Source organism: Bufo gargarizans, chromosome 6 (assembly GCF_014858855.1).
Source record: "Bufo gargarizans isolate SCDJY-AF-19 chromosome 6, ASM1485885v1, whole genome shotgun sequence".
Classification (NCBI taxonomy): Eukaryota; Metazoa; Chordata; class Amphibia; order Anura; family Bufonidae; genus Bufo; species Bufo gargarizans.
This window is the reverse complement of record NC_058085.1, coordinates 18,483,415-18,506,731: the sequence shown is the minus strand read 5'-3', so window position 1 is coordinate 18,506,731 and position 23,317 is coordinate 18,483,415. Positions and strand designations below refer to the sequence as shown.

Here is a 23,317-nt window from a genome sequence, read left to right as displayed (position 1 = left end):
TTTAATTTTTTTTTAAATGAAAATATATTTTCCAAAGTTATATAAAAGACATTTCAAGATATATTGTGAAATGTATTTGGGAATGCATTCCAAAATTGTAATTAAAATGTATTTTCCAAAGATACATATTTTAAGTGCATATTTTTCAGATATTTTAAACAAAAAAATTTTTTTCTTAACATTTATTTTAAAATATACTGGTAAATGTATTCCAAAAATGTAACCTAAATGCATTTTCCAAAGACATATTTTTTAAAATATATTTTCATCATGTTTTAACATCTAAAAAGGCATTTAGACATATATTTAGTAAAACATGTTTGCAAAATTGACTTGGAATGTGTATAAAAAACAAGAAAAAAATCGCTATAAAATAGCTAAAGATTCTGAATGTCAAAGGGACTGTCATTTTAATCTAGTTTTACGGTTTTAAAATAAATCCATAACAAAATATGTTAATAAAGTATTTTATTTTTTATAACACGTTAAACACAATAATTAAGAATAAATAATTAAACTGTATACTGATATATGCATGGAATTCAACACTGGGCAGACTGTGAACAGTACATGAGTGGGAATTGTTTAGTGACTGCGTGAACTGTTGGCCCATTGACAATTTACAAGTTCTGATTTGGTAATGTGAATTGACAAGAACAGTAACGTACACGAAACAATCATACATCAAAGACTATGTTATATTATAATTGACACCAGGTACGGGTTACAATAAAATCTTTGCTATGTGATTGGTTAAGCAAATTTCCTCCGGCAGGGCGCAAATGTATGATCCTTTTTTGACTCAAGGTTAGAGTTACAGTGAAATTTGTATTAAAGGGGTTCTCCAGCCCCGACTTCTTTACATGAGGAGGGAAGGTTATTACATCGATACTTACCCTCCACAGCGCAGCCCTTCCTATGATTTTATCCACGTGACCGCTCCTGAAGCCTTTTGGAGGCTTCCGATCCAACGCATCTTCTTCTCCAGCCTGAGGCAGGAGAAGAAACGTCATCACTGATATTACAGCCTCCTGCCGGCCTCCCTCGGTCCCGTCTCTTGCACACTACTGCACATGCGCCGGGACCGCTGGCCGTCTTCAGAGTGACTCCTGCACAGTGACTCCTCTACTTACTCCTGCACAGTGCTTACATCGCTATAGAGGCTGATCGCTATGCTGTGCATGTCACAGGGGGCACAGGATGGCACAAGAGGGGTGCTGGATGGTACAAGTGGGCACAAGGGGCACATGAAGGGAGCGGCACAGGATAACACAAGGGGCACTGGATGGCACAAGGGGGTAATGGGTGGCAAACAACGGAGCAAAGGATGGCACAAGGGGGTACAGAATGGCACAAGAGGAGCGCTGTGGATGGCACTGTTATTGGGCGATGTGGATGTCACTGTTATTGGGGCACTGTGGACATCACTGTTATGGCGGTGCTGTTGACGACACTGTTATGGGGGCGCTGTGGATTTCAATGTTATGGGGCCACTGTGGATGTCACTGTTATGGGGGCACCAGTAGAGTTCACTGTTATGGCAGTGCTGTTGATGTCACTATTATGGGGGCGCTGTGGATGTCAATATTATGGGGGCGCTGTGGATGACACTTATGGGGGGTCGCTGTGGATGTCAATATTATGGGGGCGCTGTGGATGACACTGTTATGGGGCGCTGGGAATGTCACTGTTATGGGGGTGCTGTGGATGTCACTGTTATGGGGGCGCTGTGGATGTCACTGTTATGGAGGCGCTGTGGATGTCACTGTTATGGGGGCACCTGTGGAGTTCACTGTTATGGCAGTGCTGGTGATGTCAATGTTATGGGGGATCTGTGGATGTCAATAATATGGGGGATCTGTGGGTGACACTTATGGGGGATCTGTGGATGTCACTGTTATTGGGGATCTGTGGATGTCACTGTTATGGGGGATCGGTGAATGTTACTTATGGGGGATCTGTGGACGTTACTGTTATGGGGGCACAGTGAACATCACTGTTCTGGGGGCACTGTGGAAGTCACTGTTATGGACGCTCAGTATAAGTGATAGGGCTTGTGCACAGAACCGTATCTGTTTTGCGGTTCGCAAGTCGCGGATCCACTAAATGAGGTTACTGTCCATGTGCGATTCACATTTTTTTTGCAGCCCCATTGAGTTCTAGGGGTTTTCAATCTGCATTATGAGGACCAGAATAGGACATGTTTTATCTTTTGCAGAACTGACATACGGATGTAGAAAGCACAGGGACGTCCTCAGTGTGTTTTCTACATCCGTGTGTCAATTCCAGTAAAAACAGAACATGTCCTATTCTGGTCCTCAAAATGAGGACCTCAAATCCATAGAACTCAATGGGACTGCAAAAAAAATATGGATCGCAAAATGGATACATGATTGTAAATGTGACGTGCAGATTCCTTTAGCGGACATACACACATACATACACTCGGCTTTTTATATATATATTTATACATGTGTTGAATAAATATCAAATTTGTTCACTTTTTTATCCAAGGAGTGATGCGTTATATTTATTTGTATTGTGTTTGGACCCCAGGACCAAGGGGATAATGCTGGCACCTGAACTGCTTGAAGCTAGGAGTGCTGCCCTGTGATTTTCTGTATATATATATATATATATATATATATATATTTTTTTTTTTTTATATATATATATATATATATATATATATATAGAGAGAGAGAGAGAGAGAGAAGAGAGACAGAGATAGATAGATAATATATTAGCCCCTCATGTCAGCCATAAGCCCCTTATTACCCCCTCATGTCAGCCATAAGCCCCCCATTAGCACCTCATGTCAGCCATAAGCCCCCCATTAGCACCTCATGTCAGCCATAAGCCCCCCATTAGCCCCTCATGTCAGCCATAAGCCCCCCATTAGCCCCTCATGTCAGCCATAAGCCCCCAATTAGCCCCTCATGTCAGCCATAAGCCCCCAATTAGCCCCTCATGTCAGCCATAAGCCCCCCATTAGGCCCTCATGTCAGCCATAAGCCCCCCATTAGGCCCTCATGTCAGCCATAAGCCCCCCATTAGCCCCTCATGTCAGCCATAAGCCCCTTATTACCCCCTCGTCAGCCATAAGCCCCCCATTAGCACCTCATGTCAGCCATAAGCCCCCCATTAGACCCTCATGTCAGCCATAAGCCCCTTATTACCCCCTCATGTCAGCCATAAGCCCCCCATTAGCACCTCATGTCAGCCACAAGCCCCCAATTAGCCCCTCATGTCAGCCATAAGCCCCCCATTAGACCCTCATGTCAGCCATAAGCCCCCCATTAGATCCTCATGTCAGCCATAAGCCCCCCATTAGACCCTCATGTCAGCCATAAGCCCCCCATTAGCCCCTGATGTCAGCCATAAGCCCCCCATTAGCCCCTCATGTCAGCCATAAGCCCCCCATTAGACCCTCATGTCAGCCATAAGCCCCCCATTAGATCCTCATGTCAGCCATAAGCCCCCCATTAGACCCTCATGTCAGCCATAAGCCCCCCATTAGCCCCTGATGTCAGCCATAAGCCCCCCATTAGCCCCTCATGTCAGCCATAAGTCCCCATTAGCCCCTCATGTCAGCCATAAGCCCCTCATGTCTGCCCAATGTCCCCCAGGTCAGCCATAAGCCCCCAGTGCAAATAAAATAAAATAAACACTTACCTCTCCTGCTCCTGGTCACCATCGCGATCCTCTTCATTCTGCTGTCGGCTGGCTGTGTATAGCGGCGCACCATGAGCTGTGCACACAGTCCTGTAAGATGGCTTCCCTCCAGTCACCGTGCAGCATGAGGTGTGCACACAGTCCTGTAAGATGGCTTCCCTCCAGTCACCATACAGCATGAGCTGTGCACACAGTCCTGTAAGATGGCTTCCCTCCAGTCACCATACAGCATGAGCTGTGCACACAGTCCTGTAAGATGGCTTCCCTCCAGTCACCATGAGCTGTGCACACAGTCCTGTAAGATGGCTTCCCTCCAGTCACCATGCAGCATGAGCTGTGCACACAGTCCTGTAAGATGGCTTTCCTCCAGTCACCATGCAGCATGAGCTGTGCACACAGTCCTGTAAGATGGCTTCCCTCCAGTCACCATGAGCTGTGCACACAGTCCTGTAAGATGGCTTCCCTCCAGTCACCATGCAGCATGAGCTGTGCACACAGTCCTGTAAGATGGCTTCCCTCCAGTCACCATGAGCTGTGCACACAGTCCTGTAAGATGGCTTCCCTCCAGTCACCATGAGCTGTGCACACAGTCCTGTAAGATGGCTTCCCTCCAGTCACCATGCAGCATGAGCTGTGCACACAGTCCTGTAAGATGGCTTCCCTCCAGTCACCATGCAGCATGAGCTGTGCACAGTCCTGTAAGATGGCTTCCCTCCAGTCACCATACAGCATGAGCTGTGCACACAGTCCTATAAGATGGCTTCCCTCCAGTCACCATGCAGCATGAGCTGTGCACACAGTCCTGTAAGATGGCTTCCCTCCAGTCACCATAAGCTGTGCACACAGTCCTGTAAGATGGCTTCCCTCCAGTCACCATGCAGCATGAGCTGTGCACAGTCCTGTAAGATGGCTTCCCTCCAGTCACCATGCAGCATGAGCTGTGCACACAGTCCTGTAAGATGGCTTCCCTCCAGTCACCATGAGCTGTGCACACAGTCCTGTAAGATGGCTTCCCTCCAGTCACCATGAGCTGTGCACACAGTCCTGTAAGATGGCTTCCCACCAGTCACCATGCAGCATGAGCTGTGCACAGTCCTGTAAGATGGCTTCCCTCCAGTCACCATACAGCATGAGCTGTGCACACAGTCCTGTAAGATGGCTTCCCTCCAGTCACCATGCAGCATGAGCTGTGTACACAGTCCTGTAAGATGGCTTTCCTCCAGTCACCATACAGCATGAGCTGTGCACACAGTCCTGTAAGATGGCTTCCTTCCAGTCACCGTGCAGCATGAGGTGTGCACACAGTCCTGTAAGATGGCTTCCCTCCAGTCACCATACAGCATGAGCTGTGCACACAGTCCTGTAAGATGGCTTTCCTTCAGTCACCATACAGCATGAGCTGTGCACACAGTCCTGTAAGATGGCTTCCCTCCAGTCACCATAAAGCATGAGGTGTGCACACAGTCCTGTAAGATGGCTTCCCTCCAGTCACCATGCAGCATGAGCTGTGCACACAGTCCTGTAAGATGGCTTCCCTCCAGTCACCATACAGCATGAGCTGTGCACACAGTCCTGTAAGATGGCTTCCCTCCAGTCACCATACAGCATGAGGTGTGCACACAGTCCTGTAAGATGGCTTTCCTTCAGTCACCATACAGCATGAGCTGTGCACACAGTCCTGTAAGATGGCTTTCCTTCAGTCACCATACAGCATGAGCTATGCACAGTCCTGTAAGATGGCATCCCTCCAGTCACCATACAGCATGAGCTGTGCACACAGTCCTGTAAGATGGCTTCCCTCCAGTCACCATACAGCATGAGCTGTGCACACAGTCCTGTAAGATGGCTTTCCTTCAGTCACCATACAGCATGAGCTGTGCACACAGTCCTGTAAGATGGCTTCCCTCCAGTCACCATACAGCATGAGCTGTGCACACAGTCCTGTAAGATGGCTTCCCTCCAGTCACCATACAGCATGAGCTGTGCACACAGTCCTGTAAGATGGCTTCCCTCCAGTCACCATACAGCATGAACTGTGCACACAGTCCTATAAGATGGCTTCCCTCCAGTCACCATGCAGCATGAGGTGTGCACAGTCCTGTATTATGGCTTCCCTCCAGTCACCAACAGCATGAGCTGTGCACACAGTTCTGTAAGATGGCTTCCCTCCAGTCACCATACAGCATGAGCTGTGCACACAGTCCTGTAAGATGGCTTCCCTCCAGTCACTATACAGCATGAGCTGTGCACTCAGTCCTGTAAGATGGCTTCCCTCCAGTAACCATACAGCATGAGCTGTGCACACAGTCCTGTAAGATGGCTTCCCTCCAGTCACCATACAGCATGAGCTGTGCACACAGTCCTATAAGATGGCTTCCCTCCAGTCACCATACATCATGAGCTGTGAACACAGTCCTGTAAGATGGCTTCCCTCTAGTCACCATACAGCATGAGCTGTGCACACAGTCCTGTAAGATGGCTTCCCTCCAGTCACCATACAGCATGAGCTGTGCACACAGTCCTGTAAGATGGCTTCCTTCCAGTCACCGTGCAGCATGAGGTGTGCACACAGTCCTGTAAGATGGCTTTCCTTCAGTCACCATACAGCATGAGCTGTGCACACAGTCCTGTAAGATGGCTTCCCTCCAGTCACCATAAAGCCTGAGCTGTGCACACAGTCCTGTAAGATGGCTTCCCTCCAGTCACCATGCAGCATGAGCTGTGCACACAGTCCTGTAAGATGGCTTCCCTCCAGTCACCATACAGCATGAGCTGTGCACACAGTCCTGTAAGATGGCTTCCCTCCAGTCACCATACAGCATGAGCTGTGCACACAGTCCTGTAAGATGGCTTCCCTCCAGTCACCATACAGCATGAGCTGTGCACACAGTCCTGTAAGATGGCTTTCCTTCAGTCACCATACAGCATGAGCTGTGCACTCAGTCCTGTAAGATGGCTTCCCTCCAGTCACCATACAACATGAGCTGTGCACACAGTCCTGTAAGATGGCTTCCCTCCAGTCACCATACAGCATGAGCTGTGCACACAGTCCTGTAAGATGGCTTCCCTCCAGTCACCATACAGCATGAGCTGTGCACACAGTCCTGTAAGATGGCTTCCCTCCAGTCACCATGCAGCATGAGCTGTGCACACAGTCCTGTAAGATGGCTTCCCTCCAGTCACCATACAGCATGAGCTGTGCACACAGTCCTGTAAGATGGCTTTCCTCCAGTCACCATACAGCATGAGCTGTGCACACAGTCCTTTAAGATGGCTTCCTTCCAGTCACCGTGCAGCATGAGGTGTGCACACAGTCCTGTAAGATGGCTTTCCTTCAGTCACCATACAGCATGAGCTGTGCACACAGTCCTGTAAGATGGCTTCCCTCCAGTCACCATAAAGCATGAGGTGTGCACACAGTCCTGTAAGATGGCTTCCCTCCAGTCACCATGCAGCATGAGCTGTGCACACAGTCCTGTAAGATGGCTTCCCTCCAGTCACCATACAGCATGAGCTGTGCACACAGTCCTGTAAGATGGCTTCCCTCCAGTCACCATACAGCATGAGCTGTGCACACAGTCCTGTAAGATGGCTTTCCTTCAGTCACCATACAGCATGAGCTGTGCACACAGTCCTGTAAGATGGCTTCCCTCCGGTCACCATACAGCATGAGCTGTGCACACAGTCCTGTAAGATGGCTTCCCTCCAGTCACCATACAGCATGAGCTGTGCACACAGTCCTGTAAGATGGCTTTCCTTCAGTCACCATACAGCATGAGCTGTGCACACAGTCCTGTAAGATGGCTTCCCTCCAGTCACCATACAGCATGAGCTGTGCACACAGTCCTGTAAGATGGCTTCCCTCCAGTCACCATACAGCATGAGCTGTGCACACAGTCCTGTAAGATGGCTTCCCTCCAGTCACCATACAGCATGAACTGTGCACACAGTCCTATAAGATGGCTTCCCTCCAGTCACCATGCAGCATGAGGTGTGCACAGTCCTGTATTATGGCTTCCCTCCAGTCACCAACAGCATGAGCTGTGCACACAGTTCTGTAAGATGGCTTCCCTCCAGTCACCATACAGCATGAGCTGTGCACACAGTCCTGTAAGATGGCTTTCCTCCAGTCACCATACAGCATGAGCTGTGCACACAGTCCTGTAAAATGGCTTCCCTCCAGTCACCGTGCAGCATGAGGTGTGCACACAGTCCTGTAAGATGGCTTCCCTCCAGTCACCATACAGCATGAGCTGTGCACACAGTCCTGTAAGATGGCTTCCCTCCAGTCACCATGCAGCATGAGCTGTGCACACAGTCCTGTAAGATGGCTTCCCTCCAGTCACCATAAAGCATGAGCTGCGCACACAGTCCTGTAAGATGGCTTCCCTCCAGTCACCATACAGCATGAGCTGTGCACACAGTCCTGTAAGATGGCTTCCCTCCAGTCACTATACAGCATGAGCTGTGCACTCAGTCCTGTAAGATGGCTTCCCTCCAGTCACCATACAGCATGAGCTGTGCACACAGTCCTGTAAGATGGCTTCCCTCCAGTCACCATACAGCATGAGCTGTGCACACAGTCCTATAAGATGGCTTCCCTCCAGTCACCATACAGCATGAGCTGTGAACACAGTCCTGTAAGATGGCTTCCCTCCAGTCACCATACAGCATGAGCTGTGCACACAGTCCTGTAAGATGGCTTCCCTCCAGTCACCATACAGCATGAGCTGTGCACACAGTCCTGTAAGATGGCTTCCTTCCAGTCACCGTGCAGCATGAGGTGTGCACACAGTCCTGTAAGATGGCTTTCCTTCAGTCACCATACAGCATGAGCTGTGCACACAGTCCTGTAAGATGGCTTCCCTCCATTCACCATAAAGCATGAGGTGTGCACACAGTCCTGTAAGATGGCTTCCCTCCAGTCACCATGCAGCATGAGCTGTGCACACAGTCCTGTAAGATGGCTTCCCTCCAGTCACCATACAGCATGAGCTGTGCACACAGTCCTGTAAGATGGCTTCCCTCCAGTCACCATACAGCATGAGCTGTGCACACAGTCCTGTAAGATGGCTTTCCTTCAGTCACCATACAGCATGAGCTGTGCACACAGTCCTGTAAGATGGCTTCCCTCCAGTCACCGTGCAGCATGAGGTGTGCACACAGTCCTGTAAGATGGCTTTCCTTCAGTCACCATACAGCATGAGCTGTGCACACAGTCCTGTAAGATGGCTTCCCTCCAGTCACCATAAAGCATGAGCTGTGCACACAGTCCTGTAAGATGGCTTTCCTCCAGTCACCATACAGCATGAGCTGTGCACACAGTCCTGTAAAATGGCTTCCCTCCAGTCACCGTGCAGCATGAGGTGTGCACACAGTCCTGTAAGATGGCTTCCCTCCAGTCACCATACAGCATGAGCTGTGCACACAGTCCTGTAAGATGGCTTCCCTCCAGTCACCATGCAGCATGAGCTGTGCACACAGTCCTGTAAGATGGCTTCCCTCCAGTCACCATAAAGCATGAGCTGCGCACACAGTCCTGTAAGATGGCTTCCCTCCAGTCACCATACAGCATGAGCTGTGCACACAGTCCTGTAAGATGGCTTCCCTCCAGTCACTATACAGCATGAGCTGTGCACTCAGTCCTGTAAGATGGCTTCCCTCCAGTCACCATACAGCATGAGCTGTGCACACAGTCCTGTAAGATGGCTTCCCTCCAGTCACCATACAGCATGAGCTGTGCACACAGTCCTATAAGATGGCTTCCCTCCAGTCACCATACAGCATGAGCTGTGAACACAGTCCTGTAAGATGGCTTCCCTCCAGTCACCATACAGCATGAGCTGTGCACACAGTCCTGTAAGATGGCTTCCCTCCAGTCACCATACAGCATGAGCTGTGCACACAGTCCTGTAAGATGGCTTTCCTTCAGTCACCATACAGCATGAGCTGTGCACTCAGTCCTGTAAGATGGCTTCCCTCCAGTCACCATACAACATGAGCTGTGCACACAGTCCTGTAAGATGGCTTCCCTCCAGTCACCATACAGCATGAGCTGTGCACACAGTCCTGTAAGATGGCTTCCCTCCAGTCACCATACAGCATGAGCTGTGCACACAGTCCTGTAAGATGGCTTCCCTCCAGTCACCATGCAGCATGAGCTGTGCACACAGTCCTGTAAGATGGCTTCCCTCCAGTCACCATACAGCATGAGCTGTGCACACAGTCCTGTAAGATGGCTTTCCTCCAGTCACCATACAGCATGAGCTGTGCACACAGTCCTTTAAGATGGCTTCCTTCCAGTCACCGTGCAGCATGAGGTGTGCACACAGTCCTGTAAGATGGCTTTCCTTCAGTCACCATACAGCATGAGCTGTGCACACAGTCCTGTAAGATGGCTTCCCTCCAGTCACCATAAAGCATGAGGTGTGCACACAGTCCTGTAAGATGGCTTCCCTCCAGTCACCATGCAGCATGAGCTGTGCACACAGTCCTGTAAGATGGCTTCCCTCCAGTCACCATACAGCATGAGCTGTGCACACAGTCCTGTAAGATGGCTTCCCTCCAGTCACCATACAGCATGAGCTGTGCACACAGTCCTGTAAGATGGCTTTCCTTCAGTCACCATACAGCATGAGCTGTGCACACAGTCCTGTAAGATGGCTTCCCTCCAGTCACCATACAGCATGAGCTGTGCACACAGTCCTGTAAGATGGCTTCCCTCCAGTCACCATACAGCATGAGCTGTGCACACAGTCCTGTAAGATGGCTTTCCTTCAGTCACCATACAGCATGAGCTGTGCACACAGTCCTGTAAGATGGCTTCCCTCCAGTCACCATACAGCATGAGCTGTGCACACAGTCCTGTAAGATGGCTTCCCTCCAGTCACCATACAGCATGAGCTGTGCACACAGTCCTGTAAGATGGCTTCCCTCCAGTCACCATACAGCATGAACTGTGCACACAGTCCTATAAGATGGCTTCCCTCCAGTCACCATGCAGCATGAGGTGTGCACAGTCCTGTATTATGGCTTCCCTCCAGTCACCAACAGCATGAGCTGTGCACACAGTTCTGTAAGATGGCTTCCCTCCAGTCACCATACAGCATGAGCTGTGCACACAGTCCTGTAAGATGGCTTTCCTCCAGTCACCATACAGCATGAGCTGTGCACACAGTCCTGTAAAATGGCTTCCCTCCAGTCACCGTGCAGCATGAGGTGTGCACACAGTCCTGTAAGATGGCTTCCCTCCAGTCACCATACAGCATGAGCTGTGCACACAGTCCTGTAAGATGGCTTCCCTCCAGTCACCATGCAGCATGAGCTGTGCACACAGTCCTGTAAGATGGCTTCCCTCCAGTCACCATAAAGCATGAGCTGCGCACACAGTCCTGTAAGATGGCTTCCCTCCAGTCACCATACAGCATGAGCTGTGCACACAGTCCTGTAAGATGGCTTCCCTCCAGTCACTATACAGCATGAGCTGTGCACTCAGTCCTGTAAGATGGCTTCCCTCCAGTCACCATACAGCATGAGCTGTGCACACAGTCCTGTAAGATGGCTTCCCTCCAGTCACCATACAGCATGAGCTGTGCACACAGTCCTATAAGATGGCTTCCCTCCAGTCACCATACAGCATGAGCTGTGAACACAGTCCTGTAAGATGGCTTCCCTCCAGTCACCATACAGCATGAGCTGTGCACACAGTCCTGTAAGATGGCTTCCCTCCAGTCACCATACAGCATGAGCTGTGCACACAGTCCTGTAAGATGGCTTCCTTCCAGTCACCGTGCAGCATGAGGTGTGCACACAGTCCTGTAAGATGGCTTTCCTTCAGTCACCATACAGCATGAGCTGTGCACACAGTCCTGTAAGATGGCTTCCCTCCATTCACCATAAAGCATGAGGTGTGCACACAGTCCTGTAAGATGGCTTCCCTCCAGTCACCATGCAGCATGAGCTGTGCACACAGTCCTGTAAGATGGCTTCCCTCCAGTCACCATACAGCATGAGCTGTGCACACAGTCCTGTAAGATGGCTTCCCTCCAGTCACCATACAGCATGAGCTGTGCACACAGTCCTGTAAGATGGCTTTCCTTCAGTCACCATACAGCATGAGCTGTGCACACAGTCCTGTAAGATGGCTTCCCTCCAGTCACCGTGCAGCATGAGGTGTGCACACAGTCCTGTAAGATGGCTTTCCTTCAGTCACCATACAGCATGAGCTGTGCACACAGTCCTGTAAGATGGCTTCCCTCCAGTCACCATAAAGCATGAGCTGTGCACACAGTCCTGTAAGATGGCTTTCCTCCAGTCACCATACAGCATGAGCTGTGCACACAGTCCTGTAAAATGGCTTCCCTCCAGTCACCGTGCAGCATGAGGTGTGCACACAGTCCTGTAAGATGGCTTCCCTCCAGTCACCATACAGCATGAGCTGTGCACACAGTCCTGTAAGATGGCTTCCCTCCAGTCACCATGCAGCATGAGCTGTGCACACAGTCCTGTAAGATGGCTTCCCTCCAGTCACCATAAAGCATGAGCTGCGCACACAGTCCTGTAAGATGGCTTCCCTCCAGTCACCATACAGCATGAGCTGTGCACACAGTCCTGTAAGATGGCTTCCCTCCAGTCACTATACAGCATGAGCTGTGCACTCAGTCCTGTAAGATGGCTTCCCTCCAGTCACCATACAGCATGAGCTGTGCACACAGTCCTGTAAGATGGCTTCCCTCCAGTCACCATACAGCATGAGCTGTGCACACAGTCCTATAAGATGGCTTCCCTCCAGTCACCATACAGCATGAGCTGTGAACACAGTCCTGTAAGATGGCTTCCCTCCAGTCACCATACAGCATGAGCTGTGCACACAGTCCTGTAAGATGGCTTCCCTCCAGTCACCATACAGCATGAGCTGTGCACACAGTCCTGTAAGATGGCTTCCTTCCAGTCACCGTGCAGCATGAGGTGTGCACACAGTCCTGTAAGATGGCTTTCCTTCAGTCACCATACAGCATGAGCTGTGCACACAGTCCTGTAAGATGGCTTCCCTCCATTCACCATAAAGCATGAGGTGTGCACACAGTCCTGTAAGATGGCTTCCCTCCAGTCACCATGCAGCATGAGCTGTGCACACAGTCCTGTAAGATGGCTTCCCTCCAGTCACCATACAGCATGAGCTGTGCACACAGTCCTGTAAGATGGCTTCCCTCCAGTCACCATACAGCATGAGCTGTGCACACAGTCCTGTAAGATGGCTTTCCTACAGTCACCATACAGCATGAGCTGTGCACACAGTCCTGTAAGATGGCTTCCCTCCAGTCACCGTGCAGCATGAGGTGTGCACACAGTCCTGTAAGATGGCTTTCCTTCAGTCACCATACAGCATGAGCTGTGCACACAGTCCTGTAAGATGGCTTCCCTCCAGTCACCATAAAGCATGAGCTGTGCACACAGTCCTGTAAGATGGCTTCCCTCCAGTCACCATGCAGCATGAGCTGTGCACACAGTCCTGTAAGATGGCTTCCCTCCAGTCACCATACAGCATGAGCTGTGCACACAGTCCTGTAAGATGGCTTCCCTCCAGTCACCATACAGCATGAGCTGTGCACACAGTCCTGTAAGATGGCTTTCCTTCAGTCACCATACAGCATGAGCTGTGCACACAGTCCTGTAAGATGGCTTCCCTCCAGTCACCATACAGCATGAGCTGTGCACACAGTCCTATAAGATGGCTTCCCTCCAGTCACCATACAGCATGAGCTGTGCACACAGTCCTGTAAGATGGCTTTCCTCCAGTCACCATACAGCATGAGCTGTGCACACAGTCCTGTAAGATGGCTTTCCTCCAGTCACCATACAGCATGAGCTGTGCACACAGTCCTGTAAAATGGCTTCCCTCCAGTCACCGTGCAGCATGAGGTGTGCACACAGTCCTGTAAGATGGCTTCCCTCCAGTCACCATACAGCATGAGCTGTGCACACAGTCCTGTAAGATGGCTTTCCTTCAGTCACCATACAGCATGAGCTGTGCACACAGTCCTGTAAGATGGCTTCCCTCCAGTCACCATAAAGCATGAGCTGTGCACACAGTCCTGTAAGATGGCTTCCCTCCAGTCACCATGCAGCATGAGCTGTGCACACAGTCCTGTAAGATGGCTTCCCTCCAGTCACCATAAAGCATGAGCTGTGCACACAGTCCTGTAAGATGGCTTCCCTCCAGTCACCATACAGCATGAGCTGTGCACACAGTCCTGTAAGATGGCTTCCCTCCAGTCACTATACAGCATGAGCTGTGCACTCAGTCCTGTAAGATGGCTTCCCTCCAGTCACCATACAGCATGAGCTGTGCACACAGTCCTGTAAGATGGCTTCCCTCCAGTCACCATACAGCATGAGCTGTGCACACAGTCCTATAAGGTGGCTTCCCTCCAGTCACCATACAGCATGAGCTGTGAACACAGTCCTGTAAGATGGCTTCCCTCCAGTCACCATACAGCATGAGCTGTGCACACAGTCCTGTAAGATGGCTTCCCTCCAGTCACCATACAGCATGAGCTGTGCACACAGTCCTGTAAGATGGCTTCCCTTCAGTCACCATACAGCATGAGCTGTGCACACAGTCCTGTAAGATGGCTTCCCTTCAGTCACCATATAGCATGAGCTGTGCACACAGTCCTGTAAGATGGCTTCCCTCCAGTCACCATACAGCATGAGCTGTGCACACAGTCCTGTAAGATGGCTTCCCTTCAGTCACCATACAGCATGAGCTGTGCACAGTCCTGTAAGATGGCTTACCTCCAGTCACCATACAGCATGAGCTGTGCACACAGTCCTGTAAGATGGCTTCCCTACAGTCACCATACAGCATGAGCTGTGCACTCAGTCCTGTAAGATGGCTTCCCTCCAGTCACCATGCAGCATGAGCTGTGCACACAGTCCTGTAAGATGGCTTCCCTCCAGTCACCATACAGCATGAGCTGTGCACACAGTCCTGTAAGATGGCTTCCCTACAGTCTCCATGCAGCATGAGCTGTGCACACAGTCCTGTAAGATGGCTTCCCTCCAGTCACCATGCAGCATGAGCTGTGCACACAGTCCTGTAAGATGGCTTCCCTTCAGTCACCATGCAGCATGAGCTGTGCACACAGTCCTGTAAAATGGCTTCCCTCCAGTCACCATGCAGCATGAGCTGTGCACACAGTCCTGTAAGATGGCTTCCCTCCAGTCACCATACAGCATGAGCTGTGCACACAGTCCTGTAAAATGGCTTCCCTCCAGTCACCATACAGCATGAGCTGTGCACACAGTCCTGTAAAATGGCTTCCCTCCAGTCACCATGCAGCATGAGCTGTGCACACAGTCCTGTAAGACGGCTTCCCTCCAGTCACCATCAGCTGTGCACACAGTCCTGTAAGATGGCTTCCCTCCAGTCACCATACAGCATGAGCTGTGCACACAGTCCTGTAAGATGGCTTCCCTACAGTCTCCATGCAGCATGAGCTGTGCACACAGTCCTGTAAGATGGCTTCCCTTCAGTCACCATACAGCATGAGCTGTGCACAGTCCTGTAAGATGGCTTCCCTTCAGTCACCATACAGCATGAGCTGTGCACACAGTCCTGTAAGATGGCTTCCCTCCAGTCACCATACAGCATGAGCTGTGCACACAGTCCTGTAAGATGGCTTCCCTCCAGTCACCATACAGCATGAGCTGTGCACACAGTCCTGTAAAATGGCTTCCCTCCAGTCACCATACAGCATGAGCTGTGCACACAGTCCTGTAAAATGGCTTCCCTCCAGTCACCATGCAGCATGAGCTGTGCACACAGTCCTGTAAGACGGCTTCCCTCCAGTCACCATCAGCTGTGCACACAGTCCTGTAAGATGGCTTCCCTCCAGTCACCATACAGCATGAGCTGTGCACACAGTCCTGTAAGATGGCTTCCGTCCAGTCACCATACAGCATGGGCTGTGCACACAGTCCTGTAAGATGGCTTCCCTCCAGTCACCATACAGCATGAGCTGTGCACACAGTCCTGTAAGATGGCTTCCGTCCAGTCACCATACAGCATGAGCTGTGCACACAGTCCTGTAAGATGGCTTCCCTACAGTCACCATACAGCATGAGCTGTGCACACAGTCCTGTAAGATGGCTTCCCTCCAGTCACCATACAACATGAGCTGTGCACACAGTCCTGTAAGATGGCTTCCCTCCAGTCACCATACAGCATGAGCTGTGCACACAGTCCTGTAAGATGGCTTCCCTTCAGTCACCATACAGCATGAGCTGTGCACACAGTCCTGTAAGATGGCTTCCCTCCAGTCACCATGCAGCATGAGCTGTGCACACAGTCCTGTAAGATGGCTTCCCTTCAGTCACCATACAGCATGAGCTGTGCACACAGTCCTGTAAAATGGCTTCCCTCCAGTCACCATGCAGCATGAGCTGTGCACACAGTCCTGTAAGATGGCTTCCCTCCAGTCACCATGAGCTGTGCACACAGTCCTGTAAGATGGCTTCCCTCCAGTCACCATGCAGCATGAGCTGTGCACACAGTCCTGTAAGATGGCTTCCCTCCAGTCACCATGCAGCATGGGCTGTGCACACAGTCCTGTAAGATGGCTTCCCTTCAGTCACCATGCAGCATGAGCTGTGCACACAGTCCTGTAAGATGGCTTTCCTTCAGTCACCATGCAGCATGAGCTGTGCACACAGTCCTGTAAGGTGGCTTCCCTTCAGTCACCATACAGCATGAGCTGTGCACACAGTCCTATAAGATGGCTTCCCTCCAGTCACCATACAGCATGAGCTGTGCACACAGTCCTGTAAGATGGCTTCCCTCCAGTCACCATGCAGCATGAGCTGTGCACACAGTCCTGTAAGATGGCTTCCCTCCAGTCACCATACAGCATGAGCTGTGCACACAGTCCTGTAAGATGGCTTCCCTCCAGTCACCATGCAGCATGAGCTGTGCACACAGTCCTGTAAGATGGCTTCCCTCCAGTCACCATGAGCTGTGCACACAGTCCTGTAAGATGGCTTCCCTCCAGTCACCATGCAGCATGAGCTGTGCACACAGTCCTATAAGATGGCTTCCCTCCAGTCACCATGCAGCATGGGCTGTGCACACAGTCCTGTAAGATGGCTTCCCTTCAGTCACCATGCAGCATGAGCTGTGCACACAGTCCTGTAAGATGGCTTCCCTCCAGTCACCATGCAGCATGGGCTGTGCACACAGTCCTGTAAGATGGCTTTCCTTCAGTCACCATACAGCATGAGCTGTGCACACAGTCCTGTAAGATGGCTTCCCTTCAGTCACCATGCAGCATGAGCTGTGCACACAGTCCTGTAAGATGGCTTTCCTTCAGTCACCATACAGCATGAGCTGTGCACACAATCCTGTAAGATGGCTTCCCTCCAGTCACCATACAGCATGAGCTGTGCACACAGTCCTGTAAGATGGCTTCCCTCCAGTCACCATGAGCTGTGCACACAGTCCTGTAAGATGGCTCCCCTCCAGTCACCATACAGCATGAGCTGTGCACACAGTCCTGTAAGATGGCTTCCCTCCAGTCACCATGCAGCATGGGCTGTGCACTCAGTCTCCCTAATGTATATATTATTCTCTGCCCTGCTCCCAGTTCAGTCTAGTGATTCCATCTCCCTAAGTGCTAGTATATAGTGTGTTCCAGTGGTGTAATATTTATCCCTCACCCTTCTTACAGTTTAGTCAATAGCCTCCTATGTATATAGTACAGACTTTATCTCAATAGAGTGAATGCAATGTGCTGTATGTAGAGAGGTTATGAAAGGGCAGGGGGACTGGTGCATCACACATATTGTTATAATACAAACTGGTGCCCAGGTAGGATTTAGTCACTCATCCCCTCCCAGCAGACATTTTGAAAGAAAAATAAATCTTAACCACTTACTGGCCGGGGTGTTCCCCCTTCTTGTCCCGGTCATTTTTCAGTATTCAGCACTGTGGTGCTTTGACATTAACATATAACGATTAAGGTCTCATGCACATGACCGTTCCGTGCAATTTGTGGTCCCCAATGCACTGGGGATCTGATAAAAAAAATTGAGAACAGGTTCCCTACTCAACGGCGGACGCAGGGCGCCACGACACATACGCCATATATATCCCCCATTGTAATGGTGCTCCTCATAATCCCACCATTAGTAATTCCCTTCTAGAGTGCCATAATTAGTAATACTGCCCCCTACACTGCCCCACATTAAGTAATATGCCCCCCACATTAAGTAATATGCCCCCCTACACTGCCCCACATTAAGTAATATGCCCCCCCCACATTGCCCCACATTAAGTAATATGCCCCCCTACACTGCCCCACATTAAGTAATATGCCCCCCCCACATTAAGTAATATGCCCCCCTACACTGCCCCACATTAAGTAATATGCCCCCCCCCACATTAAGTAATATGCCCCCTTACACTGCCCCACATTAAGTAATATGCCCCCCACATTGCCCCACATTAAGTAATATGCCCCCCTACACTGCCCAACATTAAGTAATATGCTCCCCTACACTGCCCCACATTAAGTAATATGCCCCCTACACTGCCCCACATTGAGTAATATGCCCCCCTACACTGCCCCACATTAAGTAATATGCCCCCCACACTGCCCCACATTAAGTAATATGCCCCCCCACACTGCCCCACATTAAGTAATATGCCCCCCACACTGCCCCACATTAAGTAATATGCCCCCCCACACTGCCCCACATTAAGTAATATGCCCCCCCCCCACACTGCCCCACATTAAAGGGGTTCTGCACTTTGTTTTAACTGATGATCTATCCTCTGGATAGATCATCAGCATCTGATCAGCAGGGGTCCGACACCCGGGACCCCCGCCAATCAGCTAAGGCAGCGGCGCTCCAGCAGCGCTATGGCCTTCTCACTGTTTACCGCTGGCCCAGTAACGTCAGGACTAGTATCAGCTCCACCCCCATCCCCATTATAGTCAATGGGGACAGAACGGTGGTCTGGCGAAATAACGGCAGGACGGATCTGACAGGGTGAACAGTCTGACGGATCCGTCCTGCCGCAAGTGTGAAAGTAGCCTTACAATCTCATGGTTTCTGAGCAACAGATTGCGTGGTCTTCACAGTCATCTGCTGCCCAGAAACCATGATTCTGTAGGGGGACGAGCAGTAGCCATCCCTCATCCTCATGCACATGGCTCACGGGCTCAATATAGAGTAAGATAAAAGATATAACACACTCGGTCTCCCACATGAACTGTGACATCTCTTTTGACAGCCAATTTGAACCTAAAGGGTTAATTCAACCTGGAATCTAAACTCTGTCATCATATCACTGCTGCAACAAAAGCAGCCAGACAGCCTCAGCCTCAGTGTAATCTACCCTCTGACTCACGGCTCTCTTAACTCAATGAATCAAATGAGTCACAAACTAAGTCGGATCTTTCGATTCATTTCTATTCTGACTCCCTGCACTTGTGTGACTCTGCTAGTGTGCTTGCCTTGCCCCCTCAGCTCTGATTGGCTGGTGGGCGGGGAGGGGAGGGGCTGGCAGAAGCAGCATCCACTCTAGGATCATATTACGCTCCTCCCCGTCCCTCCCTCAGGCTCCTCCCTGCTGCCAGCGTGAGGTGAGCGGCTCTGCATTGTCTGTGACTGAGCTGAGCTGTTTCAAAACGGATCGGATCAGTCAAGGAGAACTCCGGCGGCCGGCGGGTGACGCCCCATCAGACTGGTGTCACCTGGTGCGGCCCGCACCCCTCTCGCAACGCCACTGTCCAGTGCAGACTGTTGAGAAAGCCTTAGAAAAATTTAGAGACATGATTAGGGAGGATTTTTTCATTCAAAAATGCACCCCCCACAGGATGAGGTGATAAGGGTGATCCTACCCTACCATTCACACTATAGACAGGTAGAGAAAATCATCAGGAAATACTGGTATCTCCTTCTGGATGATAAGATCATAGGGTCCTCTCTTACCAAAGACCCTAGGATCACCTATACAAGAGCAATCAATCTGGCAGCAAAAGTAGCACCCACCTTGAAAGTGGATAGGAGGGTTCCATCCAAAGGTCAGAATTGGTTAGCGACTGGAGGCTTCCATAGATGTGGACGGTGTGGGAATTGCGAGGTTACTAATTTTGCAAGGAAAACAACTAGCATCACCTCGACTCAGAATGCGTTCAGGCTGGACATTAATGAATGTCTGACCTGTGACTCAACCGACGTCATGTATCTAATTGCAATGTGGATATCGAAAACAATATATAGGGAGGACAAAGAGGACACTAAAGAAGAGGGTGGCAGAGCACGTGGCCAATATTAAGAAGGGCTATGTGCTACACTCTCTTTCTAAGCATTTTAAAGATGTGCACAACTGTGGTCCCTCCTCCCTGTCATTCCTTGCATTGGAGGTAAAGAAACCTTGGAGAGGTGGTAATCATATAGCCGCTATGTCCAGACAGGAATCCCGTCGCATCTTCGAATTTGAGTCCCTAATCCCTAAGGGTCTCAATGCAGAATGGGAATTATTTGGATTTCTTTGAGGGATGGGGGGCGAGCCGGATGGTGATACAGGTCCAGAGTCTGGCTGTCTATCAGCACTCTGTTCCTTCCTCCCTGTCCGGCTCTCCTTCCCTTAACACTCTCTATAGGCCTTATATGCGACTTTGAAAAAAGCCCTATGTCTTAAAAAAGTTCCGTATAGAATTGTGATGAGGCATTGTCCCCTGTTTGATGTCAGGACCTTCCAGATGCAATATATAGCTTTTTTGCGAAAAACGCACCAAAAACGTATGCAACCGCATGTGCGTTTTTTGTATCTTTTATATCCAATATGTTCTTATATGTTTTTATATGGAATGATGTGTTTGCCATACATTTTTAAGCATATTTTATGAAGTTCTTATTATTAGTTATTTTACACTGAATTTACAATAGATATATGATGGAATCCGTTATTGTAAGAGAATTTGATCCAAGGACTGGAGATCAATATTGTTCTTACAGAGATATAAATGGTAATAGGATTCCAGACCGGATTCCCATGATGTCCCAATTAGATCAGTCCCACCCACAGCTGGTCTTTTGGGGAAGTATAAAAGGTTGTGAAGTGCTCACTGTCACCACCACTGAGGAAGGGGTGTATATCCTGAAACGCGTCTGGGTCTGTTGGGACAGTGAGCCGTTCCCTAATAACCAGGATTTATTGACAGAAGAAGGATACAGTCCTGTGGATTTGCTCGTATGGACTATTGCCAGTGTCTCGAATTAGAGGCAGGATCGTGAGAAGGGTCCGATACTCTACAGCTGCAAAGCCGAGGAGTCACGTGAGATGTCACGTTTGAGACTCCATACCACGTGGGACGCCGCGTATGGCAAGATCGGCAGAATTTTCGATTAGATTGAATTATCGAGCTGGTGACGACACATGGTAAGAGATCTTCCTCACGAGTATTATTATATCGGATTATCCGAATAAGCTAGAGGATCTAATCTGGACTGCGTGTGGTGTGACACTACCTCACATACTAAGATCTTCCATGCGAATCATTTGGAGCCTTTCATTAGGCTGGAGATAGGAACTGATATTTCAAGTCTTTAAAGTATCTCCTGCGACTATTCACAAATGGAATCGCTAAAACGAACACTGTGGGAATCGCTATATATTCGTGAATACGATTTTTATGAAGTATATTTTCTGGCGATTATTGTTTATATGGTTTTATTTATGGATGTTTTTATTGTTTTATGTATTGGCTCCCTTTATTAATATGTAATAAATATGTATTATTAACATATTCACTGAACACTTGCTGCTTTTTTTTCCCAAACGTGGAGTGTCCCTCATTATCGATAGTTTTTTCTATTTTGTTCATACGGTCTGGGTGGACCGAGAGGTGTGCACACTGATCCATTCGGTCGATAGGTAGAGTCGCTGTTTACATTCTCTTCCATGTAATGTCTATGGTCAGCTGTAATCCTGCCATCTCCATCTTTCTCATTATACAAGGATAAATCATATAATACTGGTGGATAAAACAAGACTGAACACAAGATCTTCACAGCCTTCTACATTTCATGAGACCTTATCTCCATCTACCTGACCATCCTGTGGGACATTGTAAAGTTCTTCTGAACCATCCTGTAGAAGAAGAGGACTGGGACATCTCTCCGGTGTTGTTATCTCTTCCTTTACTGTAGGAAACACATCCAGTGACTGAATCCATCCCTTACATACAGATAATGAGAGGACGTGTGTATTTAGTCATGTCTATTACCTGGTGATGTACAAGGCCGGTGATCCTCCATCTTGATGACCTTATCTCCAACTACCTGACCATACTGTAGGACATAGTGATGTTCTTCTGAATTATCCTGTGGAAGAAGAGGACTGGGACATCTCTCCGGTGTTCTTATCTCTTCCTTTACTGTAGGAAACACATCCAGTGACTGAATCCATCCCTTACATACAGATAATGAGAGGACGTGTGTATTTAGTCATGTCTATTACCTGGTGATGTACAAGGCCGGTGATCCTCAATCTTGATGACCTTATCTCCAACTACCTGACCATACTGTAGGACATGGACATGTTCTTCTGAATTATCCTGTGGAAGAAGAGGACTGGGACATCTCTCCGGTGTTCTTATCTCTTCCATTACTGTAGGAAACACATCCAGTGACTGAATCCATCCCTTACATACAGATAATGAGAGGACGTGTGTATTTAGTCATGTCTATTACCTGGTGATGTACAAGGCCGGTGATCCTCCATCTTGATGACCTTATCTCCAACTACCTGACCATACTGTAGGACATAGTGATGTTCTTCTGAATTATCCTGTGGAAAAAGAGGACTGGGACATCTCTCCGGTGTTCTTATCTCTTCCTTTACTGTAGGAAACACATCCAGTGACTGAATCCATCCCTTACATACAGATAATGAGAGGACGTGTGTATTTAGTCATGTCTATTACCTGGTAATATGAGGGGCCGGTGATCCTCCATCATGACGTCCTTGTACAGATCTTTGTGTCCTTCTAAATACTCCCACTCCTCCATGGAGAAATAGATGGTGACATCCTGACACCTTATAGGAACCTGACAACACAATGATACAGTCATCACCCAGATCCCTTCATAGCGTTCCTGTATAATGTCCCAGCATTCCCAGCAGTGTCACCTCTCCAGTCAGCAGCTCAATCATCTTGTTGGTGAGTTCTAGGATCTTAGCTCTATTGATTTCCTCATGTATCAGGGGGTTAGGTGGAGGCCTCATGATTGGGCTCAGGGTTCTTCCCCATCCTCCAGACACAGGGTCCTGACAGCGCTCACTAGAGGTCTTCTTCACTACTGTATAGTCCTGGTTATGGAGAGACACAGTAATAAATATGCCAGGGGAAAAAACAGAACTAAATTGCACATCCACAATGCTATGCTTTGATCTAATCAAACTCGCTTAGCAGCGCCATGTTGAAGTGTACAGCCCCCAATACTGCATGCTGTACAAGAGGCATTAGTGTACATTTTGATCAAAAGGCATAAGCCCACTGACCACGCCAAGGTCGCCTCTTTGAGTGGGACCTACTCTGACAAAAAAGTGCAGCGCAATGCGGTGACAAAG

The 23,317-nt window shown here is 49.3% G+C and overlaps 1 protein-coding gene across 1 annotated transcript in view; it reads right to left on the bottom strand.

The window, feature by feature from the left end:
• LOC122940406 (oocyte zinc finger protein XlCOF6-like) overlaps nt 1-22,720 on the bottom strand; it is a 29,395-nt gene extending 6,675 nt beyond the window's left edge. Inside the window, exons 1-5 of the mRNA XM_044297072.1 lie at nt 22,671-22,720; nt 22,438-22,587; nt 22,205-22,354; nt 21,972-22,121; nt 21,794-21,888 (exon numbers count right to left, since the gene is read on the bottom strand). Coding sequence (XP_044153007.1) covers nt 21,794-21,888; nt 21,972-22,121; nt 22,205-22,354; nt 22,438-22,587; nt 22,671-22,704 — 579 coding nt within the window. The 5' untranslated portion in view covers nt 22,705-22,720. The remainder of the gene's footprint in view (nt 1-21,793; nt 21,889-21,971; nt 22,122-22,204; nt 22,355-22,437; nt 22,588-22,670) is intronic.
• Between the last annotated feature and the right edge of the window lie 597 nt (nt 22,721-23,317).